This window comes from Pseudopodoces humilis, chromosome 2 (genome assembly GCF_049639895.1).
Source record: "Pseudopodoces humilis isolate 2021_Gansu_Grassland_sample_001 chromosome 2, ASM4963989v1, whole genome shotgun sequence".
Classification (NCBI taxonomy): Eukaryota; Metazoa; Chordata; class Aves; order Passeriformes; family Paridae; genus Pseudopodoces; species Pseudopodoces humilis.
The window spans coordinates 15,270,229-15,294,249 of NC_142201.1; the positions used below are offsets into that span (position 1 = coordinate 15,270,229).

Genomic DNA, 24,021 nt, shown 5'->3' on the forward strand with positions numbered 1-24,021 from the left:
CAAAAGCATCGACAATTTTGCCCTCTCCACACATCAGTATTCTGCTTCTGAGAGATGTCAGTGGTTCACACGTACATGTATAAATGTGTATATATATACAAAATATATATGTATATATATACACAAAATGTATATATAAATAATGTTTTGTACGTTCCCTTACTGTGCTAAAACAAAAGTGTGCCAGTCACACATTTCTGCTGAGACACTGCTTGTCGTGTGCATTCAGCTTCCAGACGCATGGATCTGTGTGTGCTGCTCCGATTGAGCCGTCTGGCACTCTGACTTGGGGAGACACATGACACTACTACACGGAGTTCCACTTCTCTCTCACACACAAGTACTTTTGTCTCCTGCTTCCCCTTTGAGTCCACACACACATGCTGCCAGTCAGACTAAAAGCATCTTCATGGTGCAGGGTGATTTCTGTGTTTTTTCCCCCAGTCTGGCAGAAGAAACACAACAAGACTTCTGAGGGCTGTGAAAACATAGCAAAAGGTCTTAGGCAATGGGACATGAGCTAGAGCTGGAGAAGATGTATGGACGAAAGAGCAAACCTGCCCAGGCAATTCCTGTTCTCCATAGCAGTGGGAATGTTACCAAACTGTCTTAATTTGGGCCATTTGTACTAGTCTCAGTTTTGTTCTGTAATCAATGCCAGACTAATCTTTATCCTTTTTGAAATTGTATTTTTCTTTTTTTATACAGGGCAAATGTAGAAATTTCTGGTGCTCTGTTATGTACTGGCCATTAAATTTTTTCTGCCTTTGTACCTGAAAATATTTCTGTGCTTGCTAGGAATTAACAACTTCATTCATTTAGCAATGCTCTCTGCAGTGGCAGCATGGTTTTGCTGTTTACAGTTATTAAAATGATGGACTATCAACACCATTAGATACAGACTCTCAGAACGGCATACTATTTATACAGAGACATTAATTTTAATGCTCTTCTAATCTTCATGTGAAACAGTTTGGTTTTTTGAATGCTATACACAAGTTTTTAAACAAAGGCTGCCTTTCCTTCTCTGTGGAGGGAGTTTTATAACTGGGCAGCCAACAGTTTTAAGAGTATCCCTTTGGACTAAATGTTCTTTGATAAGAGCAGTGCTATTCCTGAACATGTTCCCTGAGCTACTGTGCATTTCTTGCACCAAATGAAAATGTATTTGAAGGGTGGGGTTGACCATAAACCAAGCTGATTTAAAGCTGCATGTGGTGATGGGAGATAATTTGGCTTTGCTTATCTTTAAAACATGGTAGTTGATTTCTCTTTGTGTGAGTAGCTCTCCTTCCCTGTGACCTGTCCTTATGAGACCATAAGGTGAGAGGCTGAAGCTCAGGACTGGTTTTCCATGGGATATGTGGATGAAGGTATTTAGAGATTTTTAAGCTGGGATTTTCAAACCCATGAGATTTAGATACCAACTGCTCATCAATGCAGAGAGAGAATAGATATCTGAGTGTCTTCAGCAGTTCTGGAAATCTCTGTCTCCTTGGCAGCCCATTTTAGACTGAACAATATAAAGAGGATACTGTAGATGTGTAGAGCCTGAAGTGAAAAGCTGCACTGCAGCAGATGCCCAGAGCCTGCCCTGCTACCCTCAATGGGTCTCATGTTTCTTTAATTCCTGGCTAGACCTTCCGTTGGGTCTCACTGCCCTGAGAGGGGAACAGCATGTGAGCATGAGGCCTCTGGCAAAAAATCAGGAGCAGTCCCTGCCCTTAGAAAATTTACCCCCTTCCTGGTGCCTGGGATGGGCTATCCCACCTGCTCACTCTGCCATGCTTTGATTTGACCCCCAGTGTTTGGGGTGAGCTGGCCCAGGTCCATGAAGAGGAATGGCCATGTTTGTGGAGGGGTCTGCCTGTGACAACCCTCCTCTCCGTGTAGGTAGGGTAAAGTGGGGAAAGTGTTGGGCTGAGGAGGTTAAACTCCTTGAGGCTGAGCACAGCAGTGAGCCCCTTCAGCGGGAGACTCCTCCCATCCATGGCACATACCCTGATGAGTCTGGGATGTGTTGATGCTAGAGGTGTGACTGCAGTGGGATGCTGTACCTGACAACAAATTTACAGGGCATTCCAAATATGTGGATATCCAAAGGCAAGTAAGATGAATCCTGCCCAGGGGACTATTTTCAAAAAGCCAGCATCCTTGTTTGCACAGTATTTTTGAATGAATATAAACCAGAAGATTAGAGACATGTCTGGCTTAACTCAGCAGCAGCCTATGTGATCTAAGTAGTTCCTTAATCTATTCCCAGTGCATGCAATCTGAGATCTCTTGAAACAAAACAAGCTGCTTCTGAAGCAATTGCTTTCAAAAACCTCCATTAAAAATTCACTGCTAATTTCACATAATCAACAGAGATTGGAGGAACAGGTGCAAGATCCACTGGAATCTCTAGCAGTCTGTTTTTATCTTGAGTCAGTAATTCTAAAATCAAATCTTTGATGTAGGCTGGTTGAGAGAATATTGTAGGTAAAACTGTTAGCAAATAGAGGTTTTCATTTTTGGTTAGATATTTTTGCAGCCTAGGAAGTAAACAACTGAAAAAAAGCTATTTTTGTTTGATCTACTAATTGCAGTTTTCAGCCCTGTGCAATTTGGTGACTGGAAGAGCAGTAAGGCCAGAGCAGATTTCTACACACAACTGTTGCTAAGAAAGACATTGCTAGTGTGGAGGTAAATAATTGGGGTGGAAGATAATGAATGCATGCTATAGACAATATATACAATACATATTTTGTAAGCATTAGGCTTTTGCATTTCTGTAGGGTATGTATATGTGGTTTATATGTAGGTATATTCTGGTTTATTTGGACATATGTCTGCATGTACAATTAGATTCACACTCAAGAGTGTCAGTACCTCACTCAGTACTTGATGCCTTTTAAAAGCTGTTACAGATGGCACAGCCTCTAGGATGGAGTTTGACAGGAACAATTGTGTACTTGGCTTGATGGTGCTTGATAAAATCATGGGAATGGAGGAGAGTAAGGTGCTTAGGCAACGCTTAAGTTAATCTCATGCCTTCCCATCAAGCCAAGCAGTACACTAAGGAGCTATTCACAACTGAGGAAGGAAAAGATGCAGTTCAAGATGGGGAGCGTCCTGCTGTCTCTTCTTTTCTGGTACAAAGGTACGCACTTTGCCTCCTGAGAGGCTCATTCAGATATCCCTCTTTGTGTTTCCTGTTTCAGGCACGCTTTCTTCTGCCAGGGGCTGTGGGGTACTGAGCAAGGTCTTCTCTACATTCTCATGGAAACATAATAATTTGGGGAAAGGCAAAATGTGGAGGAGATGTGTAATTTATGTACATGAGTGAGCAGCATTCTTACAGCTCCATGAATATTCAGTAGTAAAACTCTGTTTCAAAAAAATAATTGCAGTGTAAAAAAATTGCCATATAATTTGTCAAAATATGATTTTGCAAAGAAAATTGTAGTGCAGCTGAGCCAGTGTGTAAATAATAATGCTGATTTGAAAAATGAGGTACAGTATACATGAAAGACTGGTCCTTCATTAATCAAAACTCTTGATTAATCAAAAACTGATAATTTTCTCTAACAGCAAGGCATTGGTGATGAAGACTGCCTCTTTTTTTAAGGCCTTTCAAGGTATTTTGGCCTGGAAAAGACTTCCTGGTAAAGACACTTCTAGAACAAAAAACAATTCATAAATCTAGAAAATGGGAAAGGTATTTATAAATTTTTAGGCTTTCTCATATTCATTTTTCAGAAAAGTAGTAACAAAAGTAGGTAAGCAGGAACTAGAAGGAGCCAGAAAATTTAGGGTTACAATCTTCTTCCATTTTAATTCACCCAGCTGTGGAGAACAAGGAGATAATTTCCTGGTTCATGTTTAAATTTCTGGCTTCATCAAAGCTACTTTTTTTCTTATATGAGGCTGAGAGTTGCTCAAGTGGTGGGCAGTGTTTACCGACATTAATCTATGAATCAAGTATAATCTGTCAGGGTGAGGAACAGATTAAACAGACAGTCCAACTTTTCTCCTGTGGGTGTTGAAATCGTGGTGTTTTCCTATGTCTGTTTTTTTTTTCTATCTTTCTCTATTTCCATTGAATATTTTGCTCTACCAAATTTCATGGGTAGGAAAATAAATGCTTCTCAGCTAGCCATGCTTTCATTTCTTGTTATGTTTGGCTGTACTCAGCTCTGCCTAATTAATAGGTCTTTCTTTTAATCTACCAGCAAATATTTGTACGTTCTCCTCTTAACTTATCTCTTCACTCTCCTTTGTTTCACTTGGGAAGGTTACTGGTGCCTGAGCTTCTAGGAAGAGTGTTTTTATACAGACGCCAGCATTTTTTTCCCTATGGGTGGCATAACTGCAATTAGTCCTTGGAATAAGTTCATATACCTTGCTCTGAATTCCAGACACAGCTTGCTTTTAATAGACACCCACACATCAGGATATTTTTGGAGAGCCTGCAGTGAAAAATAAGTTGCAAGATCACTTTCCGGGCATCACTCCTTTGGTATTTAATTAATTTTCTTAATTTACTGAATTTCTTAATTTACTGCTTTTCTCTGCTCCGCGGTCTGAGTGTCGTCTTGCGGACAGAGAGCAGCCCGGGTCCCCCTCACACTCCCGCCTCTCCCAGCACGAAGGTGCCGCTAGGTCAGCCCTCGGAGCTACGTGCACTGATGCCTCGATAAGCTGCTTAGCTTTATTTTCCCTGGCAGAGCAAGTGGCTTAGAGGAGCACCCGCGGGCCCCGCGCCTTGGCTGGGCTTGTGTTGGCTGGGGACAGAGCACGGCGGCAGCAGCAGCAGCAGCAGCAGCAGCAGATGGTGCCCCGGCAGGGCTCCTGCGGCCAGAGCTGCCGGGCCCCTCGCTACGGCGAGCGCAGCCCCCGAGCCCCGCAGTGACACGAGCGGCACGAACGCGCTGCGAGCGCCCCTCCGCACCTGGAGGAACAAGCACACCTCAGCAAGTCAGGAGAGGGGATTTCTCTTTTTCTCACCCGTTTTTTGTAGCTTTGAAAAAAACCAAACCAAAACAAAACAGGAACCTCCCAGCTCCCCACCCCCCCCCCCCAAAAAAAAAAAAAAAATTAAAAAAATCAAGGTTCAAACGTGCCTTTGGATTTCAGTAAATAACATCTATAGCAATGCTGCCCTTTGGCATAATCAATGCATCTAATGAAATTACTATGCAGGCAATGTTCTGCGTAGTTCCAAGCAGGAAGGAACAAACATGTCAATAAGGTCAGAAAACGCCAAACGTTTCTAAGAACACTTTGGGAAACAAGATAATTAATTATACATTTCTTAAGAAAAAAGGGAGGAAGGGAAGATTTTTTTTTTTTTCAAATTAATTTAGCTTTTTTCAAATATTGTCACAACACGAAAAAAAATAGTAGAAACATTATGGAAAAAGATAAATTAATACGAGTTAAATAAGTGTAATTGTGATTAGTTAAATATGTTTATTATTGCCTTCAACTAAATAAATAGTTTATTAATATTACTGATTACTGATTATTAATAATCAGTAAATATTAAATGGACCACAATAAAAATGAATGAAACGGAAAACCTAATGAAAATCATTCAAATAAAGCAAATCAAATGGAAATTAAAATAATACAACTGTGAAGAATCCCTACAAAACGAAGGAGGAAGGAGCAGATTTAAAGCCTGAGAGAGAAGCTTAACACGAAGTATGAGACCTCCCATTCGCAGGCTGATGTTCTTTTGCCCTGAGTTTCTGGCTCTGCCAGTGACCAGCAGAGATCGGTGCTCGCAGGCTGGTGTGTGCCGGGGTGCTGGTGTCCCGCTGGCTGCTGCTGGGGCCACAATGTCACCTACAGGAGAAACGGGCTGAGCGCTTGGCCAGCGTGGCTTTAGCTGCTGGAGCCCCTGGATGGGCACCCTGGCAGAGCTGCCCGTGTCCTGGAGGCCTCTGCCTGCCGCCACGGCTCCCACGGACCATTTAAGTCCACGCTTTTTAGAAATAAAGGTGCTGTTCGCACAACACACGGTTCCGTGGAGCCTGCCTAGCGTGGCCATGGAAAAAGCCCCCGGGGAAAATCGACAAAAGCAATCACGAAGCGTGTGGCAGGGGGGCTGTGCTTGCCAGGGGGGCCTGGGGACCGGCAGGGGCTGCTGCAGGTGCCCTGGGACCACTGCCTCCGGCACAGGGGCAAGGAGACATGGGGACAGTGCCACGAACGTGGCAGCTTCCCGAAATGCACCTTCTTACAGAGGCTGCTGCAACCTGATGTGAGTCACCTCAGCCGCCTGGCACGATTTTCAGGGCTGGGATGTAAAAATAGCCGAAGTTAATAATATAGCGAGATACAAACTAGCACCCAATGGGCACAAAGGCACTGCAATGCTTTTTTCAGTGCCTCGACCCTCTGTATTGCTCTACAGGCTGTTACCTAACTCTGCTTCCTGATGCTTTCTAATGCAGTGCTCAGGGAAGAGGGCCTTTCAGAAAGCATGATAAAACACTGCCACCCGTTCCAGCCATGCCTTTCATTTTTGGGACTTTTTGGAGCCTTTCTGGGGCCCCAGTCTTATATTTCTGGGGTTTAAGATGTTTTACTTTCCCCTACCCTGTAACCCACAGGTGCAGAAGGGAAGCAGGTGACTGTGCAAAAGGAGCCATTGTGCCCAGAAAGCACTGCTGCAGCATGGAGGCATTGCTCTCCATTGGGAGGAGAGAAAATAATTTTACCTCTCTGAGTGCTGTTAAACTGAGATGTTGCTTACAGAGATGAGACAAAAAAAAATTAACTATTTTCCAGCTGAAGCTTCTAGGACACCTATATAATAAAGTGAATAAATAACGAGATGAACATTTTCACATACTTTTCCTGCAATGATCAAGTTTATTTGAACTTAAGCCAGTAAATTGAGTCACTGGCATTTATTCTGTGTTATATTTTTATTTCTTTCTTTTTTACATTTCACATTTAAAATGTGCTTTCTCATTCTTGTATATCTGTCATTAATTCCTACTAAAAGATGACTTGCTTCTGTGACTTTATGGTCAGGATAGTGAATATGATTCCTCAGAGTTACTGTACTGAACATAGCCTTTGACAGTGTTATTTCTGCCCACACTTGTCTTCCTCCTTTCTTTCTCTTGTTTAACCACATTCCTAATGATTACAATTTTTCTATTCCTGTCATTAAAATGCCAGCAGCTGAGTTTCCTTGCTATTGATTACCCCTTTTCCCAAGTAGCCCTAAGCTGTGGCTGTTGCTTTACCCAACTTCCGACTCAGGAAGCCCCATCCTGGCACCCCAACTCTTTTCTTTCTGCCCCAAACCTGGATCAGTTCCTGGAGTATCATTCCCCTTCATCTTGCTCAGCAGCAGGTGCCAAGTGGAGACATCTCAGGAACTGGGCTCCAGCCCAGCCTCACCAACACAGGTTCCCTGGCACAAAATCATCCCCTGGATCTTGTCCCAAGCCCTGGTCCCTAAATCTTGTATTATGGGATAGCATTTGTGCATGCCAGTGCTCTGGATGCACCACACTGCAGGGTGGGACGAAGGGGCAGGAAAGGCACATGCCTTATCACCCTGCCTCCCAAAAACATAGATAATAATTTATTTCACTGAACTAATGGTTTGCTGGTCCTGGTCCTGGCGGGCTGTAAATAAAGCTCTTTCCTTTTTAATGTTTTGGGGTTCTTGTCAGTCCTGAGCTTTTAAGACAACAGCCCCTGGCAGCCGTGCAGGCCTTATGACTCTCCCTTGAATTGCAGCAATTGGTTCTGTCTGACCTACAATTACCAATTATCTTTGTAACCTTCCTTGAAGGCAAACATGCTCGCTATAAAAGCATGCTGCCCATCACATTTTTAGACTATTGGCAGCCAGCTTTCCTCTTCATTTCGTTTTTGGGACAGGGTCTGTCACAGCTGTAAACACACCAATATATCAATTACTATGTTTTCTGGCCAACTGCAGGCAAGGGCATCTTTCCCAAAGCCAGGGGTTATCAGGCAGGGCATTTGGCCATCCACAGCTATGCTTACCCCACACCAAGCCTGCTGCTCCTCTGTACCATGGCTGGATGGCTGAGACTTTTGTGGGAGTGAGCCCTTAGCAGTTCACCTTTCATAGCTGAAGAAGGGGAAGCCGAATTCCTATTTGAGGTGTTTAAATCAGCAAGTTATGTGGTGAGGAGTGGAGGTTCCCAGCCCAGCTGGGACAGAGGGGAGGCATGCCAGCACCTGTGCCCTGGCACTGCCTTTATACCACTCTGTGTTGTGAGACTGACCCAATAAAACATTGCATTGAAAAAAGGGCTTTTGTGCTTAAAATTCACACCCTTTCTTGATTTGCAGTGGTGTCCCCTGGCAGATGAGGCTAAAAGCCCTCAAAGCTGCTCTCGTAGGTCAGGAACAGACACCACTGGCTGAGTGCCACCACCCACAAAATACTGGGTCACCTGGGGAGGAGGATTTATTCCTGGTGGTTGAATTGATGCTACCATACACCCACTCACCTGAAATCTATTCCTTTCTTACCTTTGTTTCACTCATAGCTGTTGAATTTCCAGCTGCATGTGTCAATGGCATATTAAATTTTGGTCTTAGTTCTCAAAGGGAGGGACTCAGGAGGCCTATTAAAGGGCTCAGCATGGTCACAAAGCAATATCCTACACCATCCTGGTAACTCACTTCCCCTTGCCCCACCCCAGGCATGCAGTGCTCAAGAGCAGGCCTCACCACACTACAGTCATAGAACATAACTTCCTTAGGTTAATGGCTGGAGTCAATGATCCAAAAGAAACCTTTTCCAACCCCTTTTTCAGGCAAAGTACGTTAAACCACCATAAGAAAAACCCCAAAAAACCCACAAAAGTTTTCTCCACAAAAAAACAATCTTTTAAAGATGAAAATAAAGTGGTTAAGCAGATGGAAGGAGCCAAGCCTGCAGCCCTGTGGGCCAGGGATTGCTGGGCAGTGGGAGCACACAGCAGGTTTGATGGCTGGGGAGTCATCCCTGATGCCAGGGTAATGAAGCCCTTGCAGCTAGTGCACCTGTCCTGCTGGGAAAGAGCACCATTCTACGGCCAGGGGGGCAGGAGAGACACCTGCCAGTCTGGATCTCATGCCCCAGGTACCAGTGTCTCTCCAGAACTGGCACCAAACAGCACAGGACAGGCAGGAGAAGCAGGCACTGCATTACTTTTATTGGCAAAGGTGGTCCAGTTTTGGTAAATGATAAAATCTTGGTTTCTCTTGTATTGACTGACAGCATTAACTTAAATCACCCTCACACAGTCAAACACACATAAGTCAAACTCTTTGCCCCATGTGGCACAGCACAGGGGTAGCTTTGGGTTTTCCCCTCTGCCTTGGTTTTCTGATTGCACAAAGGACTCCCAGGGCTGGGCTTGGTATCACTTATGCTGGGAAAGGTGTAGTGCAGTGCTGTGTGGGGCCCTCAGCCTACGCTTTCCAAGATGTCTGGAGATGTACAAGCACGTTTTCCTCCTGAGCATGCTGGGCTCTGGGTGATCCCTGCCTCCCTCTTGGCCCTGAGTAGAAGCCACAATTTTTTATTGTAGACTGGTGTTTACTTCTTCTGTCAGGGCCAATGCCATTGGTTAATGTGGTAAGTTTCTGATGCTAGAAATGCTACTCTGGGACAATGAAGTACAGGAGACCATCCCCGTGTTAGAGAAAGGAATTTTAAAAAAAATCTTCATCATTTTCCTTTTTGTGGTCTCTCTTTTAGACTCTTGATAAGTTTTGACTCATTTTCACACCCAAGGAGCGGTTGCATTTCAGTAATAAACAGAGCTCTGTATATAGTTTATATTTTTATTTATATTAGCTGATTGTAATTGCTCTGTGTTTGTGAGTCTTTTTAGATGAAACTTGCTATAGTAATGTAAGATGTAAATTCCCAGCATTAGCTGGAGCTTCCTAGGCTCAGCAAAGTGAAGTGTATGAATGAATAAATCATAACTAGATTTCAGTGAATAATTCAGAGTCTAATTCATTTGGTAAAAAAATCATGTTTTCATATTCACAAAACCTCTGGGGATGGCAGCTTTCTCATGATTCCTGTATGCAAGCTTTTACCTGCTCAATCACTTTTTCCTTACTAGCTTGTAGATTCCCCACATCTTTGAAAACCTGATGTTTGACATTTGACTTGTGTTGATGAGTTATCAGCAGTCATGGGATTATTTTTTATTATTTTATTTTCATAGCTGTTTGGGAAATATTCTATCAGTCTAAAAGCTATTAACATACTCTGCTTTGGACTTCACTATGAAGCAAGAAGAGCCTTTTCAGTAAGGAAAAAGCTTCATATAAAAGCCATTGCTCAGTAAGAGGCAGGAGATAAAACAGGTCAGATGTTGCAGAAATAGCATCTCTTCCTCTACAGCCACAATTACTGGTTTTCTCTAAGAAAGGGAAAAAGGGAGTCTTGTCTGTAAAACAGATTAGGAAGGCCTATTTACATTTCTTTTTTCTCTGTCACATCCAGAGGGAGTGATCTCAGGCCAAGCACTTCCTGAGGTGCCCTACCTCCTCCAAAGATGCTTGGGATCTGCAGTGGCACCAGGCTAGGATTTCACCCTTGAAGTTCATCAGCTTAAACAATTTAAAGGGAAAATGTGACAGGGAAAGTGTAGAGCAGAGAGACAGAAAAAATGGATATTGGCAAAATTAGCTGTAAAGCAGACTGAGGGGTACAGTTAGTGTTTTGCTTCAGGGTGATTCAGGTGTATCTGATCAGAAAGGTGAGATGTCAAAGACATCTGGCAGAAACCCCCATGGAGTCGGGTAGCACAGGCATGAGCACATGCAGTGTTCCTGCCCGCGTTCTCTTGCCTTCTCCTGGCAATCAGCTCGGGGAAATGTGGTAGATTTGTCAGTCCTTCCTCTATTTGTTTGTCTCTGTCTCAGGAGTAAATGTTGATTGTATTTCCTAATGTTTGCTTACAGCATCTTTGTTTCTGACTTCTCTCTCTCTCCTTCCCTCCATGCCCACTGCCCAGCTGTGATGGCCCTCTCCCCAGGAGAGGTAAGACTCTCTGGATAGTCCTGCTGCCAGGTAAATGCTGGGAGTCTGACACTGCCCAGCCCTGGTGCCTTCGGGCAGAAGGAGGGAGGGCACCTGGGCCTTCAAGCTCAGGCATATGCTCTGACCTCTGAATCCATGATACAATTCTGTGTTTCATGCTGAGCTGGCAACAGGAAAGGGTCTCAGACAAGGTGCAGCAGTCCAGACAGGCAAAAGCATTTGTCTAAGGTTCAGAATTCAGATTTGGCCTCGTGACACTATTGTTGATGACTGTGTTGATTTATTACTCATTTTTTACCTTGCCTTTTAGGATGAGAGACTGGAGCTGTGGCACAGCAAGGCTTGCAAATGCGATTGCCAAGGAGGCCCTAACTCAGTGTGGTCCAGCGAGGCAAACGGCTTGGAGTGCATGCCAGGTAAGGGGGGGAGCCTTTAGCTGTGTTTGTCTGGTGCCCTTCAGCAGCTTCCCCTTTGCACCTGGCGTTGCAGAGCTGGCGCGTTCCAAATCCAGCTGCTGATGGCACTGGTGGAACTGAACCACTGTGAAGTGAGGGCATGGCCCTGCACCATCAGGCAGAGGCAGCCCCCATGACCTTGGAAGGTCACCTAGCGTGGCCCATGCTGGCCAGTGACAGTGGGCATTTGTCTTTCTCCCCCTGGAGCCCTTGGTGCTGGTGCTTCCAGAAACTGGCTGGGGCAGCTACTGCCATGTGTAGGAATTGCTGTGGGAAACCTTTTGTACCACGTGGGCTCTTTCTCTCTTGCTGCAGTTTAGCCTGTGACATCTTCTAGACTCTCCAGGGATCAAGAAAAACAGCTTATTCCTTCTTTGAACATATTTTTAAGGGAAGGGACGGGAAGGGAAGGGAAGGGAAGGGAAGGGAAGGGAAGGGAAGGGAAGGGAAGGGAAGGGAAGGGAAGGGAAGGGAAGGGAAGGGAAGGGAAGGGAAGGGAAGGGATGGGAAGGGAAGGGAAGGGAAGGGAAGGGAAGGGAAGGGAAGGAAGGGAAGGGAAGGGAAGGGAAGGGAAGGGAAGGGAAGGGAAGGGGAAGGGAAGGGAAGGGAAGGGAAGGGAAGGGAAGGAGGGAAGGGAAGGGAAGGAAGGGAAGGGAAGGGAAGGGAAGGGAAGGGAAGGGAAGGGAAGGGAAGGGAAGGGAAGGGAAGGGAAGGGAAGGGAAGGTGGCAGGTTTGGTTGATCTGTCCATGGCCAAGGAACATGTGGGCAAGGAGCAGGAATGGGTTTCCTGACCAGGCCAGGTGTGAGGAGGTATTTCTCACAGTAGCATTATGTAGCTGAGTAATGAAGGCATTTACCTTGTTCTCCTGATTGAGGAACATTTCCAGTGTAACTCCCAGCTGTCACTGTCCCCAGAGAGGGGCTTTGCACTCCCCTTGCCCAGCCCAGCCCAGCTGATGTGGTGTGACCTGGTGTTCCCTGCTGACTGGGGACAGTTTGCAGAGCTGCCTCTGGCATGGCCAAAGGGAGCAGCCAACCTCACAAATGCTGCATGACTTTTCTCTGGCTTGGCAGTAATGGTGTTCAATGGTTCAGCTGCTTTGGCTGGGCAGGCACCAGGCATCTGTTTTGGCAGGTCCCTGTGCATGGCCCAAATGGACTCACCAGAAGGTGACCTGCTAATTGCATTACAGTTGTGTAGTCTGTGGATTAGTGTTGCTAAAAGTAAAGTTGGGTGGTGTTCAAGATAAGCCTGATGAATAGTAAACACACAGGGCCACCCTCTTGCACAAGGGGAGCAAGGCTTTTAACGTGGTGGAAAAGTATGTTTCCATGCCTGGAGGAAGGCGGGACAGTGGCTATATGTTTTTATGGGGAAAAACATGTTAATGAGGTTCCAGCTGAGGAAGATATGTTAATGAGATATTGATGCATGCAGTATTGACTAGTAGAGCTTGCTAATGAGACATCAACCGCATGGCTGCAGTGCGGGGGAGTTGCACTGGGGAGGCCACAGTCATGCCAGGCTCTGAGCACCCAGTGATGCTCCCCATATGTTGATTGTTTCTAACACAAAGCACCATGGTGATTGTTCAGGCATGGATAAGGCATGGAAACCTCTTACTCATAAGTGAAACAGTGCAGAGCTTTGCTTGCTCCTTTATTTCTGAGACCCATGAAACAGACTATGCTAAACTGGAGAAAGGGACAGAATTACCTCTGGGGACTCCAGAGAGTCCATAGGCTGCAAAATCAGAAAATGCTGCCCATGATATAGATGTTTGCCTAGGCAATCCCTACGTGACACTTGGGTGCCTTCATTCTCTGTATCTTGATGCACAATGATAACCTGATCGCATAAAAATAAAGATCATAACTAAAAATCCCGATGCTAGGTCCAGGTAGCATGCAGGTGCTCAGCATCAGTAAAGTCTTGCCTTCCAGAGGTGGTGACCCACCACAGAAAGTTTTAATGGTGAATGAGTATTTCTTTCTCCAGTATTTTTGCTGCCAGTGTAGTCGTGTTGAATTTCTCACTATTGTGGAAGACAGTTGTGGGGGCAGGATTGTTACCCTGAAGATCTGCAGTCAAAAACTGAGATGGAAATCCCTGAGTCCTCAGCAGGGCTGTGCATGACACCTCACTGGCACCAGAGCACCTGCAAGTTTTCACAAGGCAAGGCCAGCTTGGGACACAAAGAAGGTCCCCATAGCAGAAAGTGCAGATCTGAGGGTGCTTGTGGAGGGGTGACCAGAGCTGGCTTAGCAGTTTTGCCATGCAACTAGAGCCGTAAATGAAGGTAGTCATTAGAGGGGCAGAAGGAGGTAAAGCCCAGCAAGAAAAGAAGTGCCCAGCATTACTTAAGGACCAGGCAAAAAACTGACAGCCTGGAGGCTGGATCCAGGTTGATGTATCCAGTCAGGCTCTTCTACCACATGCTTACAAAAGGCAGATTAAGACTGCAACATCTGAATAAAGCCTTTCCCCCAAAATGTTGCAGTCAGAACAAGTCTAGTAAGTTTGAGAAAGTAGAAATTAACACAAGTGAAGGTTAGAAATGATGACCCTATGGTCCTAGGGCAGGTTGTGGTCTGGAATAAGAGCATTCTCAGCATCCTAATCAAGAAGAGAGATCAAAGAAACCCCAGGAGGTGTTCACAATATGTGTGCAAACACATACAGAAAACAGAGCTATTTCTGTCCTTTAAGTATTTTTTTGCCTTGTTCTGCAGAGTGTCCCTACCACAAGCCCCTGGGCTTTGAGTCTGGTGCCATCGCACCAGAGCAGATCAGCTGCTCCAACCCTGAGCAATACACTGGCTGGTACTCCTCCTGGACAGCCAACAAGGCCCGTCTCAATGGCCAAGGCTTCGGGTGAGTTCAAAAATTCCTCCCTGAGGGGTCCTGGGGACTGTGGGTGTGGGGGCTGGGGAGTCCTGGCTGTGTGGGGGCAGGAGGGTCTGCCTGGGAGGGCATGGTGGCGGACAGAGCAGGGCTGGTGCTGTCCCCCCAGGTGTGCATGGCTCTCCAAGTACCAGGACACTGCACAGTGGCTGCAGATTGACCTGAAGGAGGTGAAGGTGATTTCGGGGATCCTCACACAAGGGCGCTGTGATGCTGACGAGTGGATGACCAAGTACAGCGTACAGTACCGCACCGACGAGAACCTCAACTGGGTGTACTACAAGGACCAGACCGGGAACAACCGGGTCAGTGACCTTTGCTCTTTGGCCACTGGTGGAAGGGTGGCATGTTTGGTGACAATAGGTCTCAGAGGGAGGTGCATCAAAAGGGGGTTCTGTGGGAGCAGCAGTGTCGATGGGTCTCGGTGCTCACTCTGCATCAGGGAGCACCACAGAGAGGGGCCATTCCCCCTGAGGTGAGAGTGTGTCATGCTGACCAGGGCAGAATGACAGAATACATTATTTGTGTTTTCTAATGATCATACTGGAGTCCAGATTGAGCTCAGAGGCATTAGCTGGCATTGCAGAGGAGGCAGCACCTCCATGATAAAACCTCTTTCTTAGCTGTGGCCACACAGCCCCAGCCATGCTTCAGCACTGCATGGGTATTTATTTTATTGCCATGTCCAGGGATAGAGCGTTATCCTGGTGCAGAAAAACCTCTCAGACAAAATCTGCAACTGGTTAAGTCATAACCCACCAAACCATTCTCATGCTGCACTTCTTACTGGTTGACTTGAAACAAAAAATTGCATTGGGGAAATACTACAGAGTTGCCTCTGATCCCTATGCAGTCCAGCTGGGCTGGAGGATGCCACACCTGCTGCCCCCCAGGTGTCCTCAATGCCCATCTGTGGGAATGGCCCTGCCCCAGCCAGGAAGCTCTGCTGGCTTTGCTGAAGTTCCTGCAGTCCTGGGGAGATGCTGAGCTTTCCCAAAAAACAGGTCATGTCAACAGATGTGACATCCAGGCCAAGGAATGGGAAAAGGAGCCTCAAATGTATTTTTTAGTCTATATTGGCTTGTGTAGCTTATGAACTTCAAATAGCCAAAGACAACCATGCTCACTCCAAACAAGCAGTGCCTTGGTACAGGAAGGCAAATGAGAAAGAATGGGGTAAGAATGGGTAAGATTTTCTGGCCTAACTATAAAAAGTACAGGACTGATGGGGGGAAAATGGCCTGCTTAGAAAACTGAATCAGTGTGACAAAAATTGTCTACATCTGGCTATTTTTAAAGTCTTTAGTTTTGAAGGTGGAGGGGAAGGAGCTTCCTCCTCCTCTGCTCTCTGCGCAGACACCCCAAACTCATGGGATGGGGTTTCCAGCCCCCTAACCCCCCACCCATCCAGTCCTCCCTTCACAGGTTTTCTATGGCAACTCCGACCGCTCGTCCTCGGTGCAGAACCTGCTGCGGCCGCCCATCGTGGCCCGCTACATCCGCCTGATCCCGCTGGGCTGGCACGTGCGCATCGCCATCCGCATGGAGCTCCTCGAGTGCCTGCGCAAGTGCGGCTGAGCGCGGGGTCCGGAGGGCTCTGGGGGTGCCTGTCGCCTGTGCAGCTGCCCTGCCTCGCCTCGCCCCACCACTCCTGCGGTGTCAACGCCCAGCCTGCCATGGGAAGGGCTGTATTGAATAAAATGTTACTTCACACCATGCCTGGTGATACAGATGATGTGGGGTTGTGGGGGACACACTGGGGAAGAGGAAGGTTCGGGGCCATGGCTTGGATCCTGTGAGATGCGGCACTTCTGGCCCTGGATGTTAGGTTAGGGAAATGATCATCACAGTGAGCTGTGAACACTGAAATACATGCAGATGGGGTCCAAAGGCAGGGCTTGGATTCTCTTTGGGAAGGCAGGTGTGTGCCAGGACAGACATCTCACCTTCATGCCCTGAGACAGGGTTGGGGCCAGATCTGGCCTGTTCCCAGTACCAGGGCCCCCATCTGAATGTCACACTCTCAAATCGCCTCATGTTTGCTTGTATCACAACCCCTCTGGCCTGAGCTGCTGTGGCTGGCTTTGGGGCAGACATCAGTGCCTTGAGCACTGGCTGGACAAACCCTCTCTGTATCCTCTTTTTGCACTGACACATCTTGGGGACTCTAGCACTTTGCTTGCTCCCTGTCGATGTTTGGGCACAGATACAGGGACTCACTCTTCTTAACTGTTTGATCTCCATAGGCCCATCTCCAGTGGGTGTTTAGCACCCAAGGAATTTGGGGCATGTGGATGACGGGCCCATCTTCCTGGGGTGAGGCCCCAACTACTAAGGTTCATGTCCCTTCCTCAGCCCAGGGGCCGATGCTGAGTACATGTGGGAACTGCAGCCCACACAGCTCCCATGAGGGAGGCTTGTGGGGAGCTCTGGAGTGATGGCTTTGGTTTGCCTTCCCACACACCTGCAGCACAAACCTGGCAGGCACCAGAGGCCTTTTCACTATTTTCTAACAATTTGTGCATCCATCCCAAAGAGTCATAGCATCAGAACCTGAACTGTCTCTGGGAAGAGAGGAGAGGCATGAAGATGTCTGCCTCTCCTGTCCTCTCCTTATCCCTATGGGAAGAGTGAATGCTCAGTGAGCACGGCATGAGTACAGATATGACTAAAAACAGATGAGATGTGACCAAAAACATGATAATAGCCTTTGGATGGCTGTGCAATTCATCACATTCATTTGTGAGAGCAGATGTTTTATTCCTGCCTTGTTTTATTACTGTATGTAGAGACAAATAATAGCTGTCAGGGAAATAAGCTCTTCTGGCAAGTCTGAAAGCTGCTCCACTAACCAACAGTATGAGGTCTACAGAGATGTAAAAAAGACCAGTTCCCATCTGCTGAGATGATTGCCATACACCAGCACTCCCTTGCTTCCCTCCCACCTCCTAATCCATGGATAGGACTTTTGCCTATCCACAAATTGGTCTAGGACACATTTTCTTAGTAAGAAATCACTGTGATTCTTTTAATGCTGAGCAGTCAAGGCAAGCTCTACTGAGAAGATCCACTGAGATCAAGGCACTTCCTCAGCAGCCAAGCTGTCGGACCAGCGTGGTATAGCAGCTCCCCGGAGGCACTGCACATCCAGCACCAGGGAGACAAGGGCTCCCCAGCATCCATCACACCAACACCAACACTGAAAGCTGAAGCATTTCCAGGCCCTGGATGCAGTTGCCAACGTGTTAACACACAGCTTTCCCTGCCCTAAAAGCAGCACAGGCAGCTCTGCACTTCTGCTCCATGTCCTGATGGATGGTAATACGGGAGGGAGCCTTGGTGCTGATGTTTTCCTGCATGACTGAGGGGTGGAGGGGTGGCTGCAAGGGGCAGAAGGATGAACTGGGCACAAACTGGTGAGTATTTGTATCACTCCAAAGCAGTTATGCTTGACTGTAGCTAGTCACAGTCTTATCTGTGACTGGCCTCTGACAAGCACCTATGCACAGGCCAGAGTTTTTCAGTTGTCTGGTTTTGGAAATGCACCCAATGGCAAAGGACAGAAACTCTTGTGAGATGCACATACCTGAATAGATGGACCACACACCATTACACACCAAGGCACCACACTAAATTACATATTTTCACATGAGTGATCCTACTTAGAGGATATAATAAACCTTGGAGGAAGAAAATACTTTCTAGTTAGAAAGAACCTGTGCTATCACTCTTCCAGACTCCCATCTTCAAAGAAATCATTAGACCTTTTTCTAGATTGAAATGTATATACATAAGATGGACCACAGTGCATTTCACAGTTAATTTGCCTCTTGCAAATTCCCTTTGTCTGCAGTTCACCTCTCTAGCTTGCATGGGGAAGGGACCCACTTCTGACTTGCAACTAAATGGTTCCTGCTAAAGCAGGAGTTTCTGTTCTGATCCTTGCTATGCAGCTCACTTGCTAATTGACCTCTAGAAATTCACTTAACCTCTGCCTCTTATATAAAGAGTGCTGAGAGGCTCAACTAATTAAGTGGTCCTAAAATGTTTTTGACTTCCACTTCTGCATAAATTCAGTATGTTGGTGTAACAGTGTGACTGAGGCCATCATGAAAGTGAGACAGCACTAGCTAAAGTATAATTACATAAATACGAAAGCTTTTCCTCATAATCATAGAATCACAGAATGGTTTGTGTTGGAAGGAACCCTAAGGATCACTTAGCTCCTATCTCTCTGCCATGGGCAGGGCATCTTCCACTAGAACAGGTTTCTCAGAGCCCCATCCAACCTGGCCTTGAACATCTTCAGGGATGGGGAGTCCACAGCTTCTCTGGGCACTCTGTCCCAGTGCCTCACCACCCTCACAGTAAAGAATTTCCTCCTAATATCTAATCTAAACCTGCCCTCCTTAATAACTCCTTCAGTTTAGAGCCAATCTCCCTTGTCCTGTAACTACATGTACTTGTGAAGGTCTCTCTCCAGCTCTCTTGCAGTCTCCTTTAGCTACTGGAAGGTGCTACAAGGTTTCACCAGGGCCTTCTCTTCTGGGCCCAAATCACCCAGCCTGTTTTCATGGGAGAGGTGTGCCAGCCCTGTGAACAAATGAGTGACCCTCCTCTGGACATGCTCTAATAGGTTCCCATCTTTCTTGCACTGGGGGCCCCAGACCCGGACCCTCCATCCCATGGGGGTCTAAGACTGACTACACTGTGGATACCACATTGAGGTGCTCAACATCTCCATGGAGATGGCCACTCCAGTTTCTGAGGCTCTGCAGGGGGTACAGAAAAGGGGGTACTAAATGAGATTGTTGGAAGAGCCAAGTAAGGGTTTAAGAGTAAAGCCAAATCCCCCAGAGCACTGGGCACCTCAAGGAAATGCATTTCAACCCTGTTTCTGGATGGAAATGTTGAAGTGCTGAACTGTCCTGGTGGCAGTTGAAGTCATTAGCTCAGATGGGAAGTTTCCCTCTTACGGAGGTGATGGGCACAGCTCAGTGCAGGCACTGGCAGCAGCCTGGTCTCACCAAGGCTGTGGTTGCTGCACAACCCATCAGTAGAGAGATCTAACAGACTTCAAGTCCTGGCTTTCAGCAAGTGTTGCTGGAGCTCAGAGGGAAAGAAGGGAGGCCCAGGAAAAGCGGTCCCTACTCGTCAGTTTGTTTCCAATTACCCCAAAGAAAGAGAGACTAGCAGGGAAATATTTAAAGTTTTTTTAAAGCTGCACACAGTAACAAAAAATCTCATAGCCAGGATACCTTAAAGAGGAAGCCATCAAAAAACTCTTATTGCTGACACCTCAACATTTGCCTAGAAGTGTCTCGGTTTACATATGACAATGATGAAATGCCATCATGACACTTTTCCTGCGGCGAAGACGGTGGGCTGGAAACTTTCAAGGCCTTTTTAGGCCAGGTAGTGCCTGCTGAGGGCCTTGGCGGGTTGGTACTGTTCAAAAGAAAGAACAGCAGAGATTCTTGCCCTAAAGAGCAGAATCCATCCTGCAATGAGACTAGAGGAATGGTGGGCAACAAGGTACTTCAAGGTGCCCTGTGGAGACATCCCATGGAAACATCAGGCTTGTGGGCCCTCTATGAGTGGCCTCTCAGATGGGGGAGTCAGCCAGGACCTGGCAGTGACCCACTGGGCACAGGAGTCCTGGCTCTGATCTGCTCCACTCAACTGAGCCACACTCATGTAGGGAGAGGTGCTCTGGAAGAGACAGAGACGTGTCACGAATAAGATCAGCTGTTGAACAATGCCAGTGTTCTAGTGCAAAATCTGCATTTTTATTAAAGACATATTTTGGAAGGCCCATTCAAAAATACATTGTGCTCAGTAAAAATTAACGATTTCCATGCTGATAATTAAGGTTACCACAGGATTTTTTTTTTCTCTCTTTTAGAATATTTACAGCAACAATAGAAATTGTACAGAAGTAAAGAATGGAATACATGCTCAAAAAAAATTTGGTAAGGTGTACCAACAACATGATACAAAGGGTTGTATACAAACACTTTACAAATGGTTTATTAACTTGCATGAAGTCATCCTTAAATATTCAACACATTTTAAAATCAATTTGTATTCCAGGATTAAAAAGGCTAACACCACAACATATCCTTTCTACAACAGAAAGCACGGTAGATTTAAAGTTTGTGCGCTTTAGATTTCTAGTAGCTGTTAAAAAACATCAGGGAATCTTATCCATAAATTTAGAAGTTTTGAAAGCTGTCTCCCCAGTCTGTTAATCTGTACTGGCAGATAGTGAAAAAAAAAAAAAAAATTCCTAAACTTAATTTTTCCTTCTTTCTTCCATATGACACGAATTTAAAACTAAACATTCCACAGTGGAGACCTAAGCAGTCCTGGAATTCCTGATCAGATTAACCAGATTTTAAAATGCCTGCATAGAATTTCAACAAAATCATGGTTTCTGTGAAGATTTTAGCTTATTGTTCCATATAACCCAAATATGAAGTTACTCCTTTAAATCAGTCATATCCTTCAGTCATACAAGCTTAAGATGTGCACTAGCAAAAAAAAAAAAAAAAAATAAAAGAAAGCAAAGGAAAGTCAAGGCAGTTCCCTATGCTTTAAGTTTTGCCTTGTAACTAAAAATTAAAAGCTCTGCCACTGGATTTACATGTCAGGAGTTTACACCAAGAGGTTCATATCCTATAGGAAAATTGAACTGCAGCTTCCACCTTGTGCTATGAACATGCTTTATCTTTATGCTAATGGAAAGCTCTACGACATCAGCTACTTCACAACGCGTTTCTACACCTGTACAATTAAGATGCCACCTTGCATTTCTCAGAACAGATCCAGAGAAACAATGCCCTGTGAAAACAGAGACCTGGTGGAATGAAAAGCCTGGTAGGCAGCATGTTTTGGTGGGGGCACAATGAGGTAAGGTATCTCACCCAGATGAAATGGAAAATTAAAATGAAGGAAATCCTGAGCAAGTCTAAGGATAGCTGTTTGAGTAAAACAGCAAATAGGGTGGAGTAGTAGATAAGGCCTCTAACTCCCTGAAAATCTGCACTAGAGAAACAACAAATAACAAGGCAACTTTAATATTTGAGAACCACAAGGGGAAGGCCAAGGGAAGACTGCAAAGCAGTGCAAAGGATGGCACTGGGATTCTAGAAGGAGAGCTCAGATGGCTTCAAGGTTTCAAAGTACTTCAGATGAAGGCCCAACAATATTTTATTACATGGTTGCTAACAGTACGTAGAGGAAGAATTTTTTAGATGTCTCTTCAAATTTGGAGTCACTAATAAGCTCAGAATAAACAAACCAAACCTAAGCCACATTCTGCAAGAGAGAGGAGGTAGATTGACTTGCAGAGAAGACAAGGGATGTGTAGTCATTCTTAAGCTAAGACACAAATTCCATGTTCAGGCTCTTGGGCCACGTTTCAAGAGTCACTTTTGCCCAGCTGCATATTTTGTTATGTTCTAAAAGAGCCTGAGAAGCAATCTGATTTGGTGGAATAAAACATCCAAACATAGTGGTGCCAGTCCTCTCACACTTTGCATGCATCTCCCACTGAGTAGTTAAACCCCAGCTTTTGCATCAATTGGCTGTCCACAAAGCCACAAATCTGTATCCAAGCAGAACTCAGAACAAGTAAAATTCAGACCTAATTCATCAGATTTACCTACGCTGTCTCATGTGGTAGCAGTTAAGACACTCCACTGAGAGAACAGATGACCTAACACAGCTTTTTTTTTACAATTGAAAGAGGATCTCCTATAAAATCTGCTTTGCTAATTTTTATGAAATTTTCTTCATGATTGCAAAATGAGATGAGGAATCTTCTGTTTCAGTACAACATTCAGTATAGCACAAGCCTTCACCTGCCTGATAAGCCTGAGCACTGATGCACTGCTGCTGCTTGACCATTTGAAAAAGGTGCCAACATCTAGAACTTCTAAGCTTTGTTATATTTAAAGGGTTTACTCAAATCACTCCCCTTTAAAAAAAGGCCAGAAGTTAAATGGCTTTTTTCCTCATCACTACAAACCCAGTTAATGAATGGTTAATATCATGATACCATTAGAAAGAGCTGTGTAGGGAAAGGCACCTGTTCTTAAATAGTGTCTTGATTTGAAGGTTATTCAAGAATAATTACATAGGGCACATCACCTTTCCAACCATCTTCTGTGGCACTCCTATTTCAAATGGTGGGCCTACTAACATGAACAACAGCCTAGATGCATGGTTTGTGATATTACCCCATTAATAGATGTACTATATATGCTAGCTGGAATGGAAAAAATAAACATTCATTGCCACCCCACAATTTGCAGTATATCATATATGGCTATCCTTTTCATACTCTGTATGACTGGGATGCAAATATTCTCCCAGCTCTACTCTGACAGTGATCAACACATATAGAATTAATTACATGCAAGTATTTTGAAGCATGTCTCACTACCAAATCATTACAAGACGAAAGAGAAATGAAAATGAATAAAACCCCCAATACTTCTAGAGCACAGCTCCTCTTTAAAGTGGCTATGTCTTTCCTTAGCTACCTAGATTACAACAGTGCTTTCAGAGCTGTATAATCTGTAATCCCATAGGTTCCCGGTGTTCTTATAGGGAGGTCTACAGAATTGCTGATAATGCAAAGCTTTTTCTTGGTGAACCCAGGAGTCTACTCAGCTAACATCTCATCAGCTTTTGAAGAAAAAAAGGTTGGTATGTAGCTCTTTAAACAAGTGAGATTCATCTCCGAAGAGATCTAGCTGCAATGACAAGGAGGGTGAAGAGCCTACCACAGGCCACTGCTTCCTGAAGAGTCACTTCAGTCTTGGTCCCAGAAACAAGTTGGTGTGACAGAGAGAAAGGCGACAAGCCAAATGACGACCTGAGAATGCCTCACGCACTTGGAAGTTTGAAGTCTGCTTTAATATTGATCTAAAAGAACAAGTGGTGTTTGGGGAATGTTCTAAGAGACAAATCTGGGATCATTGACTTCCTGCCAAGAACTCTGCCCAGTGCTCTCCTGGCAACCTCTGAGACAGGCAATGAAGCTTGGACTGCAATAAATGGAGCAAAAAGTGTTAAATGGGTCAAAGGGACTGCTCTCTGTGGCCAGGTCTGTTGAAAATAGATGTTGTTCTAGGTTAATACATTTACATGGCAGTTTAAAACGACAGCTTAGACACTTACACAATTTCAGTTAGGATGAGCTTAAGGTGCTTTTTTCTTCAGTTAAAAACAGCTCAAGAACTACAACAAAAGCATAGAGACAAGTTTAGGCAGCTTGAGTTCTGCAAAATTACTACAACTAATTTCTGAAACTTAGTTTCTTTTTTATTCACATCATCAGTGATGCCATAAGGCAAAAGATTGCCAAAAAATAAAATGCAGTTTAACTAGGATCCTTTATACTAAATAAATCTATAGAGCATGTAGTACAGGACTCACAGACCAGTGAAAAGGAAAGCTCACATTTACAAAATAGTTTGCTCTGTAATTTTCTTCCTCTTTATTAAGTCAGAAAATCTCAGTCACTATAATAAGACTCTTTTGAAAACCTCGACAAAATTACATTAGCCATATTCTAAATATTGGGAAGCTAGACCAAGTTAAAATACACAATTCA

The 24,021-nt window shown here is 45.2% G+C and overlaps 1 protein-coding gene across 1 annotated transcript; it reads left to right on the plus strand.

Annotated features, from left to right (window-relative positions):
- Positions 1 to 3,049: 3,049 nt before the first annotated feature.
- RS1 (retinoschisin 1) lies at positions 3,050 to 16,109 on the plus strand. Its single transcript, XM_005516669.3, has 6 exons — positions 3,050 to 3,142; positions 11,010 to 11,035; positions 11,346 to 11,451; positions 14,225 to 14,366; positions 14,506 to 14,701; positions 15,822 to 16,109. The coding sequence occupies exons 1-6, from the start codon at positions 3,091 to 3,093 to the stop codon at positions 15,972 to 15,974; spliced, it is 675 nt and encodes a 224-aa protein (XP_005516726.1). The 5' UTR covers positions 3,050 to 3,090; the 3' UTR covers positions 15,975 to 16,109.
- Positions 16,110 to 24,021: the final 7,912 nt, after the last annotated feature.